Source organism: Lissotriton helveticus, chromosome 12 (assembly GCF_964261635.1).
Source record: "Lissotriton helveticus chromosome 12, aLisHel1.1, whole genome shotgun sequence".
Lineage (NCBI taxonomy): Eukaryota > Metazoa > Chordata > Amphibia > Caudata > Salamandridae > Lissotriton > Lissotriton helveticus.
The window spans coordinates 422,774,133-422,798,204 of record NC_136073.1 but is presented as its reverse complement, the minus strand read 5'-3'; the positions used below and the strand labels follow the sequence as shown (position 1 = coordinate 422,798,204).

General features: G+C 44.0%; 1 protein-coding gene across 2 annotated transcripts in view; it reads right to left on the bottom strand.

Moving 5' to 3' along the window:
• CHD9 (chromodomain helicase DNA binding protein 9) overlaps positions 1 to 24,072 on the bottom strand; it is a 2,123,706-nt gene that overhangs the window by 1,503,100 nt on the left and 596,534 nt on the right. For both annotated transcript variants that reach the window (XM_078670246.1, XM_078670247.1), the window contains exons 13-14: positions 19,609 to 19,730; positions 2,150 to 2,393 (exon numbers count right to left, since the gene is read on the bottom strand). In XM_078670246.1, the coding sequence (XP_078526372.1) occupies positions 2,150 to 2,393; positions 19,609 to 19,730 (366 nt within the window). The remainder of the gene's footprint in view (positions 1 to 2,149; positions 2,394 to 19,608; positions 19,731 to 24,072) is intronic.

The following is a 24,072-nucleotide window of genomic DNA, read 5'->3' as shown; positions in this document are numbered from 1 at the left end:
AAAGATTGGGCAATGGTTGAGGAAAATCATATGAGGAAGACTAGGAAGGATGTTAAGCTCCCTTAAGTGTTGCTGGCATGAGGGGTGATGATGCAAGAGATAGACACAGACTTCATCGGTCCCGAGGGAGGAAGAACACCACAATGCGACGGCTAGTCGTAGTCAGGAGATAAGGGCAATAGACACCTAACAAACTGAGTTAGATATGGAGATGAGATATTCTCTAGCGGGACCGGTAAATTAAAAGGGGGGCTGGGGTAGGAGGATTAACAAGTTCATTAAACTATGTAATTGGTTAAACAATTGGTACCTCTGATGAAAGAAACTGTTATCATAAGTCTTCTAAACATTATGTCTTTAGAACCACATTGAGATACAACGTATAAATGCTGTAACTTGTTCAACAATTGGTATCTTTGACGAGAGAAATGGTGATTTATTAAGTAGGTTCTGCCTGAGATCTTTCATCAGTACTACCAGCTGTGCTAGAAACCCCTTTCTGCTTTCGGTTCCTTGTTACATTCACTTACCTGCACATTGTTCTTTACCGGGAGCTTTTACAAAAACTATCCATGGTTCAAACCTAAAATGGTTTCCTCTTTTCACCATCAAAATCCGATACCTTTGATTGCTTTGTTTTCCTGCACCTAGATTTAATGAGGAAGAAGCTTGGCACCTGCTAGATATCTCCATGGAAATGAACAACATTTCCTGGTCTTCAGAAGTAAGACTCTGTGGCAGCTTGTTCTATTATTTTTCCTTCAAGGACAGAAGGCAACTGCATGAACACTAAGTTCAAATATTAAACTCTAGCTTATGAAAGAGTAATGTACTGAACCTGGGCGTGGAGCGAGTGCCCATTAGGGATATTGGTTAGGCTGTATCGTGGGCGGATCCTTCCACCTTTTTATCCAAATAGATGCAAATGTTGGAGATAAGTGGTCCGTCTGGTTTGGAACTCCAGGAATGTTTAAATCGAGTACTGCCTAAACAAAAGACTTGTTGTCTGTTTAGGTTTATGCTCTGCTATTGCACATCCTCATAATTTAATGACTATGAAGTGGAAGGATTTTTATTAGGTAATGCTGTATTTACTCAACAGTAATCTTGAGTAGTAAAGCTTGCCTTACATTTCCTTGTATTTGAAACCCTGCTTCTTTCGTGACACCCCACCCTACCGCGTATTTTTAAATGAATTCTGGTTTACCTTGGATCCATTATGAGACAAATTGTGGAATCGATCTAAGTGAAAATTTTCCATCGGGCATGCAGTCTCTATGAGGAGAACACACCTCAAAACCGAAGTATTCGATGATCAATGGAAATTCTAATAATGTAGGTCACCAGTAAGCAATTGGCACACCGTCAGGAGTCAATGTTTTCAGTATACAAATGCCTATTTTATATGTTGACATCTGCTACCATAACACAATGTACTGCCTGTAGATTATTGAAATTCTAAGGTCAGGGTGGTCATATTTAGCTGACTGATTTATTACCAGACTGTTAACTTAAGTAAAATAGAGCTAACTAATAAAATAAGCAATCAAAGAAACTTAAACACACACCTGGCCCATGTAGGCATACGCATTTCATGTGAAAAAACACCATTTTTTAAATGTCTTGTTTATGACTGTGGAAGTATGATGCAACCTCTTCAAGCATCTTGTGCAGAAGTGATCATTTGAACCTTAACTGCTTAGAGGGCGATAATGAAGTGCAATGCAATTTATGTAAAATAGTATTATTTAGAAACATAACACTAGTAAATAATAAGAATAAAAACATTAAATGCCAAGAAGAAATGAGTAAGCATGAATACACAACAAAGAACAATGATGCGGGTCATCCTTGTTATGCAATAAGGTGCCTGCCTTATAGAGACCAAGAAGGATGGGCGTGATTAGGACATATATCACCCTAGTAAAATGCAAAGGTTGCAGTCCCTCAATCAAGCAGCATTTTTAGGGCTCAGTCCAGTTGTAATTTTTTGGCAAATGACAATCTACCTGTAAGTTAAGGATTAAATAAATGTGGTAACATTTTAATCTCAACAAGTAAAAAAAAAAGAAATCAACACTGGTTTGCCATATGCAGACATTGCATGATGTCTAATATATTAAAGCCTAATAAAGACCAGCGAGAATACCTGAAAGTCTCTAGGGTACATTTCATATTGCTGTATCATTTGCCTGCTGATCATGCTCCCATGGAAAACAACAACATTGAGGTCCGTCCACGTACGAAATTCCCTTTCCCAGTTTGTAATGGTTGAAAGCGGAGCTATGATTAGGAACGGTCCTCGAATACCAGTTAGGAAGATTTCATGCAGGAATGTGATTGACTGAATGGTTTTCCCAAGGCCCATTTCATCAGCTAAGATGCAGTTTCGTCTGAAACAGAAATAGGACAGAATCTTTTAGTCTTTAGGCTGAATTCTGGGACTTGCCAAGTGTAGCACTCAGCATACATTAACCTTTTAATGCAAATGACAAAATGATATGAACAGATGTTAACAGATAAAACACACTTGTAAAGTTAAAAATGCGAGGCTACAAATACTAAAGTACTAATTTCCATGTGTCTAAAGATCAGAGAAATGCTAAAAGTAAATGGCTCAATGTGTCTGAGGAATGGAACTCACTTACAAAATAACTTGCGTCAATACTTCATTCAGCTAAAAAATATGTTTCGGGACAAGATTTCAGAACAACTAACTGATTGTGCTGGGGAGCAGGTGGGCTGTGCAATATTGACTTCCTCGTATGGGAGTTTATCTGCAATGACAGCTGAGGTCTACAAGAAATATAACAGGTCAATGCTGCCTAATTACTGATTCTGATGGTTACTAACTTTTGCTTGTTCAGGTTTTACTTCATATCAAGCTAATGCTTCGCATTTAGCTTTACTTATTAGGAAACAAAGTTATAATTAGGGCTCCCGGTTTGATTGGAAATTTATTTTTTTAACAATTCTATTTATTTTTGTGCCATTTTATATGTATTTATCCATATCGCCTGGGATGGAGCCCTGATCCAAACTATTATCCACCCCACATATTCTCTCTACCTGACCTAAATGAACAAGTTACTTACCTTCGGTAATGTCTTATCTGGTAGAGACCATCTACCTGCAGATTCCTCACCTTACAATATTCCCCAGACATCAGACTGGATCAAGAACATCTTGAGCAGTACACCCCTGTGGCATTGAACGGCTCCACGTCGGCGTCTGAGATGTCGTCCGCAACAGATGTGACATGAGTGGTGCCGATATAGGCACCACCCCAGCGTGCTGACATGAGTTCCTTATTGTGTATGTTTCTGCACCAGAGACATGAAGCCACATCAGAAGGCCGAATGACCAGATTCTAAGAAGCTTGTTAAGTGAAAATTCCTGTTCACGGAATGGGGAGGATAGAAGGGTTGGCAAGGAATCTTCAGCTAAATAGTCTATCTAAAAGATAAGGCTTTGCCGAAGATAATTAACTTGTTCATCTGATAATGATATCTAGCTGCAGGTTCTTTGGCGTAGAATAGATGCTAAAGTAATACTTCCTCAGAGGTGGGCCTGTGAACTAACTCAGACTAAAAAGTCCTGGAGGACCAAAAGGGCAAAGTGGGAAGTGTCAAGGAAGTAGTATTTGGTAAATGTATGCAAAGATGCACATGCAGCAGCCCAATATATATCCAAGACAAGAACTCCATGAGCTAAAGCAATAGACAGCCTCGACTAATGCGTAGCAGATTTTAATGCAAATTACAACTGAAGATGGTCAGAATCTGCACTGCATTCCCCTTCTTTGTTCCAGTGAACACTAAAGAGTTTATCACCCATCTAATATTCTTTGGTATGATAGGTGCCCTTTCAAGGTCCAGGCAGTGGAGTGTCTTCCTCCTTGGAGGAATGAAGTGGAGCAAAGAAAGTCAAAAGTGTGATGCTTCGGCTGACTCGAAAGGGTGGCACTACCTTTGGTAGAAAAGATACACTTGTTGTGGAGAACTAGTTGGTGTGGATAGAAGCTGGTGTATGGAGGAGGAACAGTGTTGGGAGCTCACGGACTCTCTTTGCCGATCTAAAGGCCACTAAGAAGACTGTTTTGATTGACAAAACACTGATGGAACAGCTGTGCAAGGGTTCAAAGGGAGAACACATCAAATAGGTTAAAACCAGATTAAGGTCCTATTGGGACATAACGAAAGGTGTGAGGAAATATATGTTGAAGACCTTTCAGAAAACACATCAACAGTTGACCTAAAACAGGGAGGGTTGGTCTGGCCACTGCAAAAATGCTGAGCCGGACAAAAAAGACCTCATAATTTGCCCAGAGCCGTGACTTGCCAGGCTCAGGACAAAACAAACAGCATCGTTTCAGATGGGGTACAAAAGAGGGTCAATGCGTTTCCCAGCGCACAAAGCCACAAACTTGTCCCAAAGGCAGGCAAATACAGTTTTTGTTGACACCTGGCTGCCAATATGAGTCACAGACTTTGGAAGGAAGGTAAAAGACTCAACTGTCACCACTCAATCTCCACGGATGCAGGTGGAGTGTGAACAGGTTTGTGTGTAGGACCCTGCCTATAGCAGATCCTGCCAAAAAGACATCCTAATCAGGGGACATATGATCATGCACAAGAGGTCTGGAGACCATCCTCTCCTTGCCCAATCCAAGGCCACTAGGATGATTAGGGCCCAGTTAATTCTGATCTTTTTCAAACTCTGAGGAGGTATTGGCAGAAAGGCATATAAGAGTTTTTTATTGCAGTCTAGCCGAAATGCAACTTCGAGCAAGAGCCACTTTGGAAACTCCAGCGCACAGAAGTGCTGACATTGCAAGTTCTTGGTGGCGATTAATAAATCTAGGTAAGGTTTTCCCCAATCCTGAAAGACCGAGTCACCACCTGATGCAGACGTCATTCGTGGTCCGCCCTGCCTTTTAGAGATCCCGCCAGGTGCTGCACAATCGGGAAAGTGTTGTGACATTTCAGCGATTTACAGAGGTGCAGATCCTTCTGGGACAGGATCCATGACTTCACTCTGCCGTGCTTGTTGCAGTAACACATTGCAGTACTATTGTCTGTGAACACCTGGACCCGCTCCTATTTGATGGAAGATAGGAAAGCTTCTAATGCAAAGCGAATCACCCTCATTGCCAGAAGGTTAATGTGGAGCAGTCTCTACACAGGAGAACAGATCAGACGCCTCTGGTCTCCACCTCTCCCAAATGGTCGCTCCAGCGCTGAAGCCATGCATCTATCAACATTTTAAGCTCTGGGTGGGGAAAGGGAGAGGGGTCTGCCGGAGACCCAATCGTGGTCCGTTACCCACTGTAGGTCTTTTGCAGTCTTTTAAATCTGAACCACATCAGATTCACGCTGTGTTACGTCCCTTGGGACTTCAGATCGCAATGCAAAGTCTGAATAAGTCATCAAGCGTACTTCACCAGCAATATGCAGGAGGCCATCAACCCCTGTAGGCACAGAGTCCATCTCACAGTAATCCATGACTAAGGTTGAACTATCTGGATCATAGCCTGAATGTTGCAGATTCTCCACTTCGGAGGGTAGATGCAATAATGCTCAGAATGGCTCTGATGAAAAGAAGAGTCTAAGAAGGACTAAGGTGTGACTTTGGCATGTTGATAGTGAACCCCAGCAAATGTAGGAGAACTGCCATACTCTGAAGGTGGGTAGCGACTGTCATGGGGTGAGCCTGCCTTCAGGAGCCAGTCATCAAGTTAGGGGAAGACCAGGACCCTTGACCTCCGCACAGGTGTGAAGCAACAACCGTAGGCAACGCTGACAGGCTGCACAAAAATGTGAAACGCTGCACAAGAATGAGAAAATAGCTATCCTGCAGGTCCAACACTACCATGCAGTCTCCAGGCTCCAACACAGACAGGACCTATGCAAGTGTGAACATCTTGAATGTCTTCTTCCAAAGGAAGGAATTGAGAAGGGACAACTCTAAGACAGGGCGGAAGTCTCGGTCTTTCTTGCGCACCAGAGAGCAGCCACACAGCAAACAACCTACTTCTGATACGGACACCCTCTCAATGGCTCCTTTGGCCAAAAGAGCCTGTACATTCTGACGCAACATAGATAGGTAGTCCTCCGTCAGCCAATCAGAGTATGGTTGCATGGGTGGCAGCGCCTCTAAACGGTAATTGGTTTACCTGAATGGCGCCAGTTTGTGGTTGGAAGGCGAGACACATCGATAATGGAGTAAGAAAAGATGTGATTTGTGAGGGTCATTATTTACTCGCGATTGAGGAGCATGAGCCCTGTGAGGACTTTCCAATTTTCCTCCCACACCTAAACCCCGAATTTGTTTGGAATAACGAAGATACTTGTTTGTTAAGGTTTGATCAAGATTGTGAGGCATAGTCCTAGGTTTCCAGGGATGGCGAAGACAGCGAAGATAGCAGAAGATCGAAAGATGATGCATTGCGAACACTTTACTACATTGACCAGAGTCCTTAGGGGCGACACCGCCGGTGTGTGAGTAGTGTGCGACCCCACCCCCATTTGTAACTTTAAAGCTCCCTTGAGCAGCGGGCTGACGAGCCTGGGATCCCGCACCTACGCGCCTGAGTGGTACTATACCTGGCAGATATTGGCAGCCATCGGCAACCCCAGTACAGGCCTATCCCTGCTGATATGGGGTAATACCCCGAAACACGTGTCCAGGGATGGCGAAGACAGCGAAGATAGCAGAAGATCGAAAGATGATGCATCGCGAACACTTTACTACATTGACCAGAGTCCTTAGGGGCGACACCGCCGGTGTGTGAGTAGTGTGCGACCCCACCCCCATTTGTAACTTTAAAGCTCCCTTGAGCAGCGGGCTGACGAGCCTGGGATCCCGCACCTACGCGCCTGAGTGGTACTATACCTGGCAGATATTGGCAGCCATCGGCAACCCCAGTACAGGCCTATCCCTGCTTATGAGGGGTAATACCCCGAAACACGTGTCCAGGGATGGCGAAGACAGCGAAGATAGCAGAAGATCGAAAGATGATGCATCGCGAACACTTTACTACATTGACCAGAGTCCTTAGGGGCGACACCGCCGGTGTGTGAGTAGTGTGCGACCCCACCCCCATTTGTAACTTTAAAGCTCCCTTGAGCAGCGGGCTGACGAGCCTGGGATCCCGCACCTACGCGACTGAGTGGTACTATACCTGGCAGAAATTGGCAGCCATCGGCAACCCCAGTACAGGCCTATCCCTGCTGATGAGGGGTAATACCTCGAAACACGTGTCCAGGGATGGCGAAGACAGCGAAGATAGCAGAAGATCGAAAGATGATGCATCGCGAACACTTTACTACATTGACCAGAGTCCTTAGGGGCGACACCGCCGGTGTGTGAGTAGTGTGCGACCCCACCCCCATTAGTCCTAGGTTGCCATTAGAGTAGCGATAGGAGTATCTAATCACCCAGTCCTGAGGAGGCCAGATTGGTTGGAAGGCCGAAACGCGACCGCGTCGACACTTTCATTTCGGAGGAGTCTTTATGTTATTTTGTTTTGGAATTTGTATCCATGTGACACGATCCCATTGTAGGTTCTGCATACTTTTCTCTTAGAACCACTTGTGTCTGACTACCTCCAAGTGCATCTTCTAGATTGAATAGGAGGACACTAAAGCTGTATTTTTTGTTGGGTGTACAAGACAATCCTTGTACATTGTTCTGTGTATAAAGTGTGGAGTGGTTTTGTATGTATATAGTTGTACATAATTGTGTATATAGGTATGTATAATTGTGTATAGTGTGAAAAAAAGATTGGATAAAGAAAAACAAAGTACTTGCGAAAAAATAACCGGTTGGTGATTACAGTAAATAAAACTTGTTATCACATCCTCTATGTCTAGTGATGGCTTTGTGAAATAAACAGTAGTAACAGTGGACTAAGGCCACCTAATTAGGAGAATTAACAGTCACCTATTTGTTAAATATTTTGTTATTTGTTCCTCCTTTTTCCAAAATTCCTTTTTGCGTTCTAGGAGTGGAAGGGCATATTGGAATTTGGAGAACCCACTCATTCAAAGTAATGGCTTGCCATTGGGGCAGGTATTGCCTGATCCTGCCTGCCGCAGGGTGTCTGTTTTTGCAAGAGCATTCTTAAGGGGCTTGGAGACTGCGGTTCACAAACTTGGCTAGTCTCTTGCCTTGGTTCCCATGGGATTTGTGGGAGTCGTGGCCACAAAAAGGCTGGAAAGCCTTAAGTACGTGGTGGCTCTGCTAAAAAGGATGCAGTCGATGGCCCCTACCATAGTCACCGATGGAACAACAAGAGTGTGGCTGGTGTTGGGCGACAGTGAGACCACAATAACCAGGTGGTAACCCTATTCGCCTTGAATTACTAAAGAATACAAAAAAAGAGTGATGATGGAATGCTTGAATTAATATCAGCCTCTGGTATTTACTCAGGTCACATCCCTGCCCATAGTTATTTTTACACTATGTCACCTCAGCATTCCATCCATCACTTTTTAGTTTACTCTCCTTGAAGCGCTTATTCACGGAGTCAGCTTTGTTTCCGGCAAGGTGAGTCCCATTGAAGGGAATGTCCATAAAGGATGCCTGTACATCACCTGTAAAGCTGCATGACTTCAGCCAGGTGTGGCTGCAGAGTATAACTAATGAAGCAATGGCCCTGCTCAGCGAGTCTGTTGTGTCCAGCCCGCATCTGATGGCACACTTTGCTGCACCCCTGCCATCTGCAACAGCCTGGTCCAGAATGCCACAGATCTCCTCCGAGATCATAGGCAACACATGTGGTGCCAAGTCCCTCACAGTGTGTGCAAAAGGCACACTGTGCTCACAAACAGCGGAGCAAGGCTGATTGAAAAGAAATGATTATGTTACTTACCTTGTAAGCATCTGTTCTTGGCATTCAGTGCTGTAGATTCGCATGCTTTACATAAGTCTGTCATCTAGTGTTCTTTGAGTCACAAGGCTGCGTGACTCCTCCTCTTGGTAATACTGTGCATGGTTATCTACGCATCTTAAGATTGTATTGCCATGGGTAGGTGAGAATGTAAGAACACTGTATATGTAATCAATGAGATGTCCATGCATTAGTATGAAATAACCTCTATGAACTGCAACCTACACAAGATTTACTGGGGAGGAAGGCTGGCGCATGTGAATGTACAGCACTACATGCCAAGAACAGATGCTTACAGGGTAAGTAACAATCAGTTCGAGGCATTTGTGCTGTAGATAACACATGCTTTGCATAGACTGTGAAGCAGTCCCTCTCCCTAGGTAGTGGTTAATTTGTGGGGGTTGCAGTTGTTTGAAAAAGAGTCTCAAGTACTGCCTGACCAACATTGGCTAGTTGTTGTGCAACTACACTGACACAATGTTTTGTTAAGCTGTGTGGAGTAGATCATGTTGCTGCTTTACAAATATCAGCAATAGGAATGTTCCCTAAGAATGCCTTGGAAGCTCTAAACTTTCTAGTGGAATGCCCCGTTGAAGAAACATGTAAAAGTGGCTTCGCTTTTGCGTAACATGTTTGGATACAATTTAACTTTCCATCTTAAAATGCCTGATTTTGAAATTGCCTTTCCCATACAAGGAGGTGCAAAGACAACAAACAACTGTTTCTCTAAATGATTTAGCCCTGTCAATGTAATACATTAGTGCCTTTTAGACATCTAAAGCGTGTAATGCCCTTTCTGCAACTGTGTCTAGTTGCAGGAAAATAACAGGTAAATCAATGATTGATTAATATAAAAATGGGAAACCACTTTCAATAGGAATTTTGGGTACGTTCTAAGTACTACTCCTTCGCAATGTAGTTGAAAAAAAGGTTCTTTAGAGTAAAAGCCTGAATTTCACTGACTCTTCTAAGAGAAGTAAAAGTGATTAAAAAGGCATGGTGCCATGAAAGATACTGTAATTGCAAAGTGTGTAATGGTTCAAAAGGAAGACTCATTAATCTTCTTATGACAATGTTTAAGTTCCATGCTGGGGCAGGTGAAGTCTTGGAGGAATTATCCATTTAGGTCTCTCTATAAAGGCTTTGACAACTGGGATTTTAAACACCGATATGTGTTGTCTATTTTGCTGTTATGCCTCAATAGCTGCAAGATATAATCATATAGAAGTGAATACTTACCCTGCAGTTTGTAAATGCAATAGGTATACAATAATTGTACCTTTGCATGAAGAGGGTTGACATCTTGTATGTGGCAGAACATAAACCATTTCCATTTTGTTGCATAACATTGCCTTGTAGCTGGTTTACAAGACTAATGTTCCTACTTTCGTGAGGTAAATTTAAGTATCTGAATTCTAAGACTTCAGGAGCCAGAAAGTGAGATTAATTTCTTTGGGACTGGGATGTCTTAGTGTTCCGTGGTTCTCTGTGAGAAGGTCCGGGGTAAGCTAAAGTTTCTTGTGGGACTAAAGACAGTTCCAGGAATGTTGAAACCCATTAGCTCATGTTGGAGATATTAGTAGCATGGTGGATGAGTTACTTATCTTCGGTAACTATTTATCTGGTAGAGACACAGACTAGCCACTGATTCCTTTACTTAGAATATACCCGGGCGTCAGACTGGATCCGGAAAAACTTTCCGCAGCAGCATCTCTTTTCATCAGTTTTCACCGGAGAAACTTTTCTGTGCCACAACGCCGAGCCACCACCAAAAACAGTGAGAATATGGGAACAGTGTGCCTGGCAAGGAGCAAGAAGAGCGGCACCAGCCTCACGCGTATGGGAGGAAGACGTGCGGCCAGCAATTTCATATGTCCCAACGTGGATCCTGGAAACCCAGTGGTTCCTTGGCCTGTTTTTCGGGTCTTCTTGATGCCTTCGGTGTCCCAGAACAGTGTGCAATGCCTTCGAGCTTGAAGCAGAGGTGCTGCTGCGGAAAGTTTTCGGATCCAGACTGGCGCCTGGGGATATTCTAAGTTAAGGAATCTGCAGCAAGATGTCTCTATCAGATGAGAGATGTGTGTCTGAGTTTCCTGACCACTAACGGAAGTAGTGGTAGAGGTGGAACATCATATGCAAATATCCCTGATCAGTTCATCCATACAGCATTGCTTTTGGATTGATGGTGTCGATACCTGCTTGAAACGTGTTGACATTTCATGTTTTCTTTCTTGTTTTAGGGCTTGAGTGTTTTGGTTGCTTTAGCCAGTCATCTAGATAAGGGAAGACATGAATATTTTGTCTGCGTAGATGTGCTGCTACCACTGCAAGACATATTGTGAATACTCTTGGTGCAGTGGTAATCCCAAACGGAAAAACTTTGAACTGACCATAGTTGCCTTGAAATAGAAATAAGAGGTATATCCTGTGTGCAGGATGACTTGGTATATGGAAATAGGCGTCTTTTAGATCTTATGCCGCCATTTAGTCCCCTTTTTGTAATAGACTGATCTCTTGGAGAGTGACCATATGGAAGTGTTTCGATATGATAAAATGATTTAATGGTCTGAGATCGAGAATGGGCCATAGGGATCCATCGTTTTTGGCAATAAGGAAGTATAGTGAATATACTGCTCCCTGAAATTGCTGTGGAATTGGATCCCTTTTGTAAAAGAGCTGTTATCGCTCTTGCAGAAGGATTTGATGTTGTGTAGATAGTTTATTTTTGCGAGGTGGCATATTTGGAGGAGCTGTTATGAACTCCAGACAATAACCATGTTGTATAATGTCCAAGACCCATTGGTCTGTTGTGATCGATTTCCAATTGTTGAGAAACTGTTGCAGATAGACTGCCCCCGACACGTGGTAAGTGTTCTGGGGGGAATGGTAAGGAAGTCATTGCTTGTTATTGGCATTTGAGCAATGGGTACTGTTTACTCTGCCTTTAACATAGTTTCCTTTATAAGAACCTCTGTAGAAGGTTCTAGATGTAGAGGTTTGTCCCAGATTATTGTTTTGTGAGCCAGAGCTATCTGTGGTAGCTGTTTTTGCACCTTGTTTATAATTGGGCCTACAAAGAGAACTACAATAGATGTTAGTTTGTAGAACTCCCACTGATTTTGCTATCTCAGTGTCCTTTTTCATTTTCTCAAGGGCTGTATCCACTTGAGATCCGAAAAGATGTTCTTTATCGAACGGGAGATTTAGTATGGTTTGCCGTACTTCAGGCTTAAATCTGACACCCTTAACCATGCATGCCTGCTTAGTAGGAAACTGGTGTTAATGTCCCTAGCAGCGGGGTCGGCTGCATCTAGTACACATTTAATAGAATTTTTGGTAATAAATTAACCTTTATTTACTATTTCTTGACCCCTTTTTCTATACTCCTCTGGGGTGTGTTGGAGGACCCCTCCATTTCATCCCAGTGGGCCCTGTCATATTACGCCAATGATTAGCTGTTTGTGCCGCAACATTTACCAGATATTTTAAAGAACAATGGTCCTTAGAAAAGAGAGCACAAGATAAATGAAATATAGACCAAAAATGGGTACTATACATATTCAATGTCCAGCCGGACAGAGAATTTTTAATGATATGCAATGTTTTAGGAATAAAACAGTGATACACAGAAAAATGATACGGGACCCAGTCCTGCACCCAGTACGTGCAACAATTACCAGATGCATATACGAGCTGGGACCTTTTATGGAGGAGGTGCATCTCCAGTTGTTCAGGAGTTAGCTCTTTTCCTTGCGTTTGACACTGCTAAAGGGTCCGGGTTAGTTGACCTTTAATAAAAATGGGGTTTGATGGTGCTGCCTTGTACATTTTGTCAATGCGTAGAGTAATTATCCTTACTTTGACTGGATCTTTAAAGATTTGGTCTGAATGACGTGTCATACCTTCAAGTAATTGTAAGTACTGTGCACCTCTGTGAATTAGACAAAGTCTCAAACAGAAAATCCTCCTCAATTGAGTCTTTATATAGAGGTAATTGATGGAAAGCGTCTGCATGTGCTATTTGGTCCTGATAAGCAGAGGCATCACCAGGTGATGATGGGCGAGAGATCTAAATCTGGGTCAGTGCCTGTTTGAGGCTCAGTATTGTAATCATGCCAAGGATCCCCTGGTTGTGTATCACCTGGGATGTACTGATCTTCCTCTACTATAGGTTAAGGGGATATGTTACCTGCCTCAGACAAATGTGGTAAGTGAGGTGGTGGAGTAGGTGGTGGAGGAGGAGTTTGTGGTATTGGTGAAGTGGGAATAGGGATGTGCAATGGACTAGTTGCAGCATCCTTTCTCCTCTAGTTCAAAGGCTGACCAGGAATGTCCAATGCCTCATCAAAACTCACCTGCTTTTTAGAAGCTGTTTTGGTGGTTGTATCATTATTTTCTTAGTTCCAGGCTGAATTTGCAGTCTTTTTGTTTCAGATCGAGCTTTTGGTGAAATTTCTACAAAATTGGCTATGAAGGAGATTTCAGACCAAAAACTAACCATTTTGGTGGTGAAAGCTTTATTTTCGATAAGGGAATATACGGTTCCGAAATATGGAGTCTGTTTCGGTGCTGAGACAGAAGATCGGGGTGTTGCGGCCTCGAATGGAAACAGGGTGGAGGCCCCTGCTGTATGCCGAAATTTCAGAGCTGAGCCGGAGGGTGTGGCTTACGAGTCATGTTTTTGATGCGTGCCATGGCTGGTCTACAGGGGCTGCCCGTGAGCAGGTTTTTCGGTGGAAACCGATTGTTTTAGCTTGGGGTCAGGGATAGAAGTACTCACTGTCCGTTGCATCTGCGCTAGCTAAGAATGGTCGAGTTAGCCTCAGATTGAGAATCGGAATTATGGACGGAAAGTGATTCCTCCTGCGCAGCTAAAGCTTCTTCCTCCTTGTCGACCGAAGATGTTCGGGACATGGTCGGCTCATATGTACTGCATTTCCTGTCATCTCGCACGTCGGTCCAGAGAGTCTTTTTGGACAGAAGGGATTTGCATGCCTCACAGGTGTGTACACTAGGCTGGGGCATGAGGCATAAGTTACAAACAGGATGTTGCTCGGTGTGAGGGTATTTGGAGTGACACTTTGGACACAAACTGAAGAGAGGGTGTTTCATTAGCAAGTTATTCTACGAGAGCGTTAAAAATAAAGATGTTTTGCCCATCTGGGAGCAGCCTTCAGGCCAAGGAAGCGAACCGAAGGCCTGCTACTGGAAGTGTATAGGACCCAATAGTATATCTATCGAAACAATACAGGAAAGAGTGTTAAAGGGACCGAAGGGAGCTCGAAGGAGTCTCCAACTGGAGCGTGAGATACTACGTTCGAACCAGTTGGCAGAAAATAATCTGAAGATGGCACGGAAGGCCATGCGTGGTATAACCAAGGAGTCACACAGACTCGCGACTCTAACACTAGATGGCGGACTAATGCAAAGCATGTGTATCTACAGCACACATGCATCGAACATACTTTTCCCAAAGATATCCAAGCTGTCCGGTGGAGTGGTAGGGAATGTGCTGGGATCACTCTGGACGGTGATGCCTGCACCACCAGGTTCTAAAGGGTTGGGTGTTTGGTGAAGAAAGTTGGGTCCCCAGAAGCAGAGCAGTGGTGATATGCAATCTTCCTGTGGAGAGCTTAGCTCAGGCCTCGAGCAGGACATCAGAGAAGACTTAATTTAAGGGCAGGAGAGGTTGTGTGTGGGATACCCCAGACTGAAGCACTTCTGTCAAGCCTTCCGTCTTGACTTCCACGGAAGACAGTTAGAGTCAGAGGACATCTGGCGCCCTCATCACTGCCACAGCAAAAGATGCTCCCTCCTCTGTAGCCACACTAGAAGGAGAGACTAGACCAGTGTCTGGTGAGGTATCCAGGCCACTGGTATCGGCCAGCTCCTTATACCAGTTGTCATCATCCAATTGAGCCACAGAGTCTTCATGACCTTAAGGATCCTCCCACGCACAAAATTCCCCAGATTCCACATCAAAAGATGCTGGTCCAACTCAGTGTCGGAGTCAGAAATGACTGAGTTCTGAGTCAGCAGCACGGTGCCACAGGCAAATCCGATGGCAGAGGTTCAGTCGGTGCACCTCCCAGAACCATCGGGCTCAAAGACACTCCAGATGGGTCCACCACAGGGATTTCTCCACCTCCAGGAAATTTATGGATTAGCAGACCCAGGCTCAAGCTCCGTGGGTGGAGTGCAGGAGTGGCGCCTCAACTTCTGGTGTCCTTCCCGTGCCATATCCGGCCAGTTCAATTCTAAGAGCCCCTTGACTTCTTGTGTTTGTGGAGCTTACCATACAACTACTTCAACCATGACGCAGATTGACAGGACACAGGACCAGCACCTGGAACGGTGCAGAATCTTCTGGTGTCGGACGGTAATAGCTTAGTCAACTTTTGATTCATGGCGCAGCAGTCGAGAACGTTTCCTGGAGTCATGCTGCACCTTTAGTCAACACAGAAAAACCAGATGTGGGTCTGTCACAGATATTTGCCCGTCACAGGCCCCACGAGGCTTTTTAGGTTATATCCCTAGTACACTGGGAGAAGAATAGTAAAAAAAAAAAAAGATGGACTGATAAATAAGCTGTTGAGCAAGATAGATATACGGATAAAGATATTGCTGATGACTGCTCAGAGAAAAATGTGACTTAAGATGGTGGTGCTTCTGAAATTTGTGTATCTGTTAATACTCTATTGCTACTTGTTAAGATTGTATTCCTCTATGCTCACTGCTCACTAGACTTATTTCCAATTGGGTATACCAACACTTTGGTATGGAAGAGGGGACTTCACCGTAAAAGATCTTAAACATTATGTGATCCAAGCCTACCTTGCATTACACTCAATCATTTGATTCGTCCCAGACTTCAAATTTGATCTGGAGGTGTCAGTTAACATAACCAAAGCTGTACAGTGCCCACCCGAGCATAATAACGTCAGTTTCCATCCATTTGTCCCCAACTTCAAAGCGTGTGTATGGACTGATATCAACAGAACAATGAAGTGTCAGAATATATGCATATATGGTATCTTATTAACTATCCATCAAACGGGAAAGCGGGCGGTTCGGTGAGGCAACAGTAGGAAGACCGAGTAGTCAACAGAAGGATTGTTACTTCAGGTAAATAACTTTCCTCTGACTAATAGTTCTACCTGCAAATTCCTCACCTCTAGAATAGACTCTTTAGCCAGACTCGCCCAGTAGGAGGGTTGATGGATGGTTATACCAATAAATCCTGCAAGAAGGATCCAGCAAAACTACCTTCCCTATGGACCTCAGAAACCAAGTAGTAACCCATGCTTGTGTGCAAAGACGCCCATGTAGCTCCCATGCATATCTCTACAGTTGTAACTCCTCTTGCCAGAGCACAAGTGGTGACTTTGGTACTAGTAGAATGGGCGGATTCCTTCTGGAGGTTCCTTCTTGGCCAGCAGTTATGAGCGACCATGAAAGGTGCTTCATCTGAACCGCTTATTGTGGAAAGATGTAAAAGGTGGACGATCTTTTCGGGACGGTGGATGCGGGAGGGGGTGGGGGGTATCTTCTGTACTCATGTCCCCTTGTCCCTAAGGCACATCGCCTTCATAGAGGTCGATCTGCAGTTCTGATCCAGCTTCAGGCGCAGTCGAGACCTGTTCTTCTTCGGCCATTGAGATCTCCTATGGCTCTGAGTCTTCGCCAATGAGATCCAGTGTGACGTCTAACTGCTTCCGCTACATCTCTCGATGTCAAGCTCAACGATAACCAAGAGTTGTCTTCGGTCTGAAGGATCGGCGCGCGTTGCAGTCTTGTTCCTTGTGCTCGAGAGACAAGCACAAATGACAGACCTGATGCAAGTCTGTACGGGGAAATTTTTTCTCGTGGGACAGGGGGAAGAATTTAAATTGAGTCCGTTCTATCGACAAGGAGCCGAACGGACGTGGATAGGCGGAATGCCACCGCAATCTTCCGATCGAAATGGAGATTTGTTGAGGGTAGAGTCGAACCCCGGAGAAGGGAAATATGTTTGAAGACAATACCATTGACGGTAGTGAATTGCTCACTGAGGGGAACTCGAGGAACGATTCCAAAGTGGAGCGCAGCAATACACGTCCGTATCCGATGGCCGAAAAAAATTATCTAACAATGGATGTAGTCAATGCCCATGCACACTATTACCGAAAGGAGAAGTCACCCTACCTCGTGACTGCAAAGACTTCTTCTAACAAAAACAACTTGCAAACATCCGGACCAAACACTAGATGGCAGGAGGATGCAAAGCATGTGATCTAGAGCTCACATGCCTCGAACATATCTCTCTCCATAAAAAAAGTCAGTAACGTTATAGTTAGGTGACACTGACAGTGATAACCAACATTTTCCACAGAAAACAAAAAACAGAAACTATAATTAGAGCAAACTATAACTTAGGCCCCTACCGTACATGTTTTGTTTCTTTTTTTTAAACTAAAACACATACATTTATCAGACGTACCTTTAACGTTACTTTAACCTTTGATTTTTAACTAAGTAATATTTTATCATACGTAAAACCAAAACCTGCAGCGCTTGGCCTTTTAGCTTTGAAAAGCAGGAGGATAAAGTGCTTCGCATGTGGCCAACCCCCACCCGGAGGCCGACCCCCCTTCCCCCATCCTGAAGGTAACCAACCCAACGCTGCGCACTGCGTTTCGTTGCAGGCAGCATTGGGGTGGCACAGGGCCAGGTATGCAGCCAGGCCCTGCATTCAACTCCCTACAGGCAGCCAACCACATGCTACACACAGCCTTTGGCCAATTACAGGCTTTCCGGGAAGGCTAGAGAAACATTTAAGTAAGTAGGCATTATGTTCAAGGCGATTCACATCCGACATATAGAAAACTTAAGAAAGTCTTTTAAAACGTTTAAAATTGTGGCATTATGAGTATCTAGAAGTCTAGTCTGGAATCCAAAACTTAAATTCCTGCAAGCTCCCATACACTTCTCCTGTAGCGCCTGCCCCAACATCCCGGAATGCAATGCTAGTATTAACAAGATACTATAAAAAGCTCTTCCAATTTCTAAAAGGACAAAAAAAAAAATAATTTAAATTGAATTTCGGTTAATTTCTTTCGCTGATCTGTTCCCTCCCATGGTCTCCCTTTAAACTCTCTCCCATCACATCATCCCTTCAGACTTAAGGCCTATAACTCTGTTACTCTCCCATGCCATTACCTCCTATCGTATGTTTAATTCCCTCACTACACTAAGTTGATATTAGTATCAACCAGTTTCATTTTCTTCTTCCTTTTTGTTTGAGCCACCTTGGTATCTTTTCAGTGTTCACTCAAATTCCACTTGCTGGATACAAATTTAGAGAAATAATGATGCGGTAACCTCTACCTTTGTGCTCAAGACACTTGGCGGGTTCTAGATATCCCTGGAGTGTGGGGATGTCTTAGAGTAAGAGACTGGAAAGGTTTCCTTTAGGGATGGAGGCTTTACAGATGTAATTTTCTTTCCTAAAGGAGAGCAAATCCAGTACCACTGAGAATCAGCATATATCACAACTCTAAACATAGTATTTGAATTGACATCAAAGGTCTTTGCTATGTTAATTGCCACAAAGTTGTTTCTTAATATCTACCTCTTGAGAAATCATTAGAGTAGTTTTTATGTTTTGATGTGGAAACAGCACCTCCACCAGACATTTTCACACGCCATATCTTTTATAAAGCTTTAAACTCAATGAGTGTCTTTGTATCCTCCATGTTTATTCTGACTTTGATTGCACCCAACCTTTCAGTATATATTCCTTAACATTGTGACACCAAACTGACACTTTCACTGCCTGGGTTTCTAGGAGACTAACAAATAAAGGAGAGTTCTCCCTGGATGTTTTTCTGCCACTGGTAGAGGAATAAATATATGGTGAAACAGTTAAGCGGGTCAGTTTCTGAAATATGCAAAATTAAACAAAATTAGGAATTTCCGGTTCAAATTTAACAAGAAAGGTCAGAAATCGTTAGGTTTTGAATCAATGTACTAAGATGTCAAGATTGGGTATTTTTTTTCCTTTCAGGAAAATTTTTTAAGGCCGACTATTGGTGCTCAGGGATCATGTACTCAAAGAATGATAAAATTGTGACACCAACTGTTACAGTATGGCAACACAGGATATGTGAGCTGCTGCCTGCCTTAAAAGTGCAGTAAATAATTTGTAGAATAAATTCCTTGCCATCACACCCCATTTCCACGTACTCTTTCATTTATATAGGTATCTGTAAACACTCTATTCTACTGTCACTTTTGAGGGTTCTCCAGTTACAACTAGCATAGACGTTTACGGAAATAAAAATCGCATTTAGCTTATGGGTGTATCTATGAAAATCATGACTCTTGCTGAAGCGCTCTGAGCTGCAGTACAGCTTGTAAAGTGAGTGGGTCTTAAACATTAAGCTACTACTAATCACATCATGCTAAAACCACAGTAATTGCACTGGTTCAAACGTTACCTCATATCCTGCATAGATTTTTGATTGGAAAATGTATCTGCACCCATAGTTGATTCATGCTGGCTGTGTTCCAGTAAAAGGGTAGAGGGGGTGGATCACATGTGTGACAAGGATTCTAATGAAGTCACTAGCATTCAGTAAAACCGCTGTGCTGTAATATTAAGGACAATGGATTCTACAGCATAGTGTGGAATATGCATCTAATTGTCATGTAATAAAAAATACCACAATATTTACCGGTTATACCAGTTGAAAAGAAGCCAGTTGAGTCCTTCCAGTTGGTATTCCCTGAGCTCGTTGCCATTATTATAATCTCTAGACTGCTCTATCTTCTTCCAGGTGTTAGGAAGAGGTCGATCCTTAAAAATAGGTTCAAAAGAAAACATTAAATGTGTTAATTAGACACTAATGTCACAACATTAATTTATTTCCACTTGGAGGTGATATGTATATCTCCTTAAAACAATTATACAGTTAAAAAAAAGACAATTCTAAATGACCACTTTATTGCCTTGCTTTGCCCAGGGAGATCCTAGTTCTCATGAGGGCACACGAGCAGGGGAAGTGGACACTTTACAAAGCACAAGAGTTACTTGCTGGGATGAGCTGTTCACAGATGCAAGTTCAGACACCGGCATTCACAAAAGGTGGGGGGAAAGTGCAGCCAAAAGAGGTATTGAAATACATACATAATTCAGGAAGATGAGTGTGCAGCCCCATACATGGAAACGGATTAGGCAAGGTACTGAGAGAAGAGGAAGGTTACTGAAGAACAGGTGTGAGAGGGCCAGTATCAAAGGAAACAGAAGTTCATCCAGGTATTAAAAGATCAGAAGAAGAATGGGCCTTTGTTTATTTTACCTTCTTTGTAGTGAAAGGACTTTTAAATAATTGGAAAAATTATTTTAGTTTTATGCATGCATGAAGAAGAGGGATTCAGTGACGATCCTGGAATGCAGAGGCATTGAACAATGAAAGCAAGTGCTGGAAGCGGGAAATCCAAAGCGGAAAATCCAAAAGGGCAACAGAGTTACCAGCATTGGTAGTAAGATTTGGCATTAGGAAGTGAAATTCTTTATCTTTACAAAACACCATACAAAATCATGCAATATATTTTATGTTTTAAATGGAGCAAAGACGATTTACTCAGTCATCCAAGGATGTACGGTCAGATGACATAGGACTGAACGCCTAAAAATCTACTTATCTTCGGTAAAGCCTTATCTGGTTGAAACCGGATCTAGCCGCAGATTCCTTACTTTTGAACTTCCAGGCGTCAGACTGGATCTGGAAGAGTGTTTGATAGCAGTACCCCTGCACGTCGGTAGGTGGCATCCGTCGACTCCGCAGGACTTTGTATTAGTCTGGTTCGTCTCATCGTCTACATACTCCACCGCCCCAGCGCGCTGGCGCCAGTACTTTTCACACTATTCCCCGCCAAAAGCACAGAGCCATAAAATGACTGACCACAGTGTGTTAAAAACAACTAGGGTCTCGAAGGGGAACAGCCCTTCACACAGATTAATCCGCAGGGCAGGTAGAATGGGTGGGTAGGTAAGAAGTCTGCAGCTAGATCATGTCTCTACCAGATGTTATGTTATGTTATCCGTTTTGTAAAGCGCACAGCTGCCCCAGCTAAGGGGCGTCCCGGCGCTACCACATGAGGAAACGATAACAATGTGGGCCAGCCTAAAGGAATTACCAGAAGAGATTAAGGTGATGGGAAAAAAAGGTCTTAATAGCCTTTCTGAAGGATGTAAAACAGTCAGTAGCGCGGATGTGAACCGGAAGGGAATTCCATAACTTAGGCGCAAGATATCGGAAAGCCCGACCACCTGTCCTGGAAAGCCTGATTCTAGGCACCGTTGCCAAGTGTAGCTCTGCTGAGCGAAGGGGGCGCGAAGGAACATAGTGCGAGATCAAGTTGCTCAGCAGGGCTGGGCTAGAGCTTTTCAGAATTTTAAAAGAAATACAAAGTGTTTTGTAGTGAATGCGTCTGTCAATGGGGAGCCAATGCAATTTACGGATAGTGCTGGAAGCTGAGCAGAAACGTGGCAGACCCACCAAGGCTCTGGCCGCCGCATTTTGAATGCGTTGCATTCTTGTTATTTCTACTTTGTTTACCCCCAGGAGAAGAGAGTTTGAATAGTCCAAATGTGAGATGATGGTAGCTTGCACGATGAGTTGACGGACCAAGGGGGCAAAATATTTTAGAATGGGTCTTAAGCTTCGCAAGATGCCAAAACACGATGCGGCTAACTGCTTGGTATGGGCCTGAAAGGAAAGTGAAGAGTCCATCACAACCCCCAGGTTCTTCACTACATTTTTAGGGGTGGGAATTGATCCCAGGGCTGCCGGCCACCACTGATCATTCCATAGATTGACGTGCTTACTCACCAACAGAACCTCCGTTTTCCCGGCATTTAGCTGTAGACAATTGGCTACCATCCAATTGGCCACTGCCGTCATGCCGTCTTTGAATTTGGAGGCCGAAGGTGAGGCACCGTCCGCCAAGGTGACCACTAGCTGCGTATCGTCAGCATAGGAGACGATCGTAAGGTCCCACAGCTTGGCGACCGCAGCTAGAGGCTGGACGTATATGTTGAAGAGCAGTGGGCTCAAGGCCGAGCCCTGGGCACCCCTTGACCAATGGCATGGGTCTGAGATGTATATGGGGTAATGAGACTCGGAATGATCTATTGGTCAGGAATGAGCGAAGCCAGTCTAAGGCTAAGCCTTCTATCCCTGCTTCCTCGAGTCTCTGGAGTAAAATCTCGTGGGACACCGTGTCAAAGGCGGCGCTGAGATCTAATAAAATCAGCGCCGCACTTTGACCTTTGTCCACAAGAGACCGGATCTGCTCCGTAGTGGCCAAAAGGGCCGTTTCTGTACTATGACCCGTTCGGAATCTATTCTGAGAAGGGTCTAGGATACAGTTTTTATTTACAAACTGGGTCAGTACATTGTTAACATGAGCCTCCGTAATTTTTGCCACCCAGGGCAGAAGGGATATTGGTCGGAAATTTTCCGGTTTGTTGAGGTCTGCATTGTTTTTTTTTTAGAATTGGAGACACCCAAGCATGCTTCCAGGGGGTCGGTACAGTTCCAGTTGATAGGGAACTGTTAATTATGTTACAGAGAGGCCCCTTAAAGACTGAAAGGGAGTTCTTAAATTGAGATGGTTGTAAGGGGTCCAAGGGGGAGCCTGACTTCATTTTGTCAATAAGCCGGGTGAGTTCATCCTCCGAAAGGGGCGGGATGGATGTCAGGGAGACCCTAGGTTCCACTGTGGGTCTAACATAGGTTGAGGGTACAGGAGCAGGAAAAGATAGGTAAATAGTGCGCACTTTATTGACAAAAAAATTTGCCAATTCGTCGCATAAGGTCGTGGAAGCTACCACTGAGGTACCAACTTTCCTGGTCCTGAGGTCTTTAAGGATTTTAAAAATGCATTTAGTGGGATTAGGACTGGAGCTAATCTCCATGGCATAGAATGATGCATGTGTTTTACAGACCGCTTTATGATAGGATTTTATCTTTGTCAAGTAATGCCTTTTTTTCTCTGGTAAGTAATCTTTCCTCCAGTCGTGTTCCGCTTTTTTACAGGCTTTCTGCAGAATGGTTAGAGAGTTGTTGTACCAAGGATTGGAGGTAGAGCTACGACCTTTCACCCATTTTGCTGGAATTAGGGCATCCAGACCTCGCAGGATTCATTCGCAAAAGCGATCGTAGTCTTGGTAGTTACCGAGAGGGTTGGCATTAAGGAAATGGTGGAAGTCATCCAGTTTCAGCTTATGCCAAGGACATTTAAAGATCGACCTAGGAGTTCCGTTGTTAGGGGGTTCAATGAGAGGGACAAACCATCTGACCAAGTAGTGGTCTGTCCAGCCCATGGGGGTTGGTTGATCCATAGTAATAGAATGAAGGTTGGTAAATAATGGATCCAGCAGGTGTCCTGCTGAGTGCGTAGCTCCACGGACTAATTGGTCCAGCTCAAGAGCAGCAAGGTCTGCTATGAAGATGGCGTTATCTTGAGCCTGGTCCAGGTGGAGATTGAGATCGCCACAGATGCTAAAATTAGCGGAACCTGCTGCAAGCTCACTAGCAACCTCGGGGAGCACGTTTTTGAATGTGGTTGCATTACCAGGAGAACGATATATAAGGAGGCCTGATAGTGAGTACTGTGCACTCACAGCTACCTGGAAATGCGCCGCCTCGCAGTCTGCCACCTGCGCTTTATTAAATAGGCAAGAATAGTATGATCTAAAGACGATCGCTATAAGGTGTTACAGAAGGTAAGTAACTTGTCCATCTGATAGAGACATCTAGCCGCAGATGACTTCCCTTCTAACAGAAACCCTAGCAAAAAACGTTCCCAGAACCTGAGAATCCATGCAGTAGTGTATGGCAAACGTGTGCAGAGATACCCATGTGGCCGCTTAGCAGATATCAGCAAAGCTGGAGGACTGTGGTGGCTTCCTTCGCCCTGCTGGAATGGGCCCCAAGGCCTTCAGGAGGCTGTTTCTTTGCTAAGGCGTAACATTTTAATGCAGAGGATGACTCAGAGCGATATGGTACTCTTTGACAGCAAGCCTCTTACACGCTCCCACATACCCTAAAAAGAGTTGGTCATCCACCCGGAAATGTTTTGTGCAATCAAGGTAGAACGATAATGCCCCTCTTGGGTACAGAGGGTGGAGA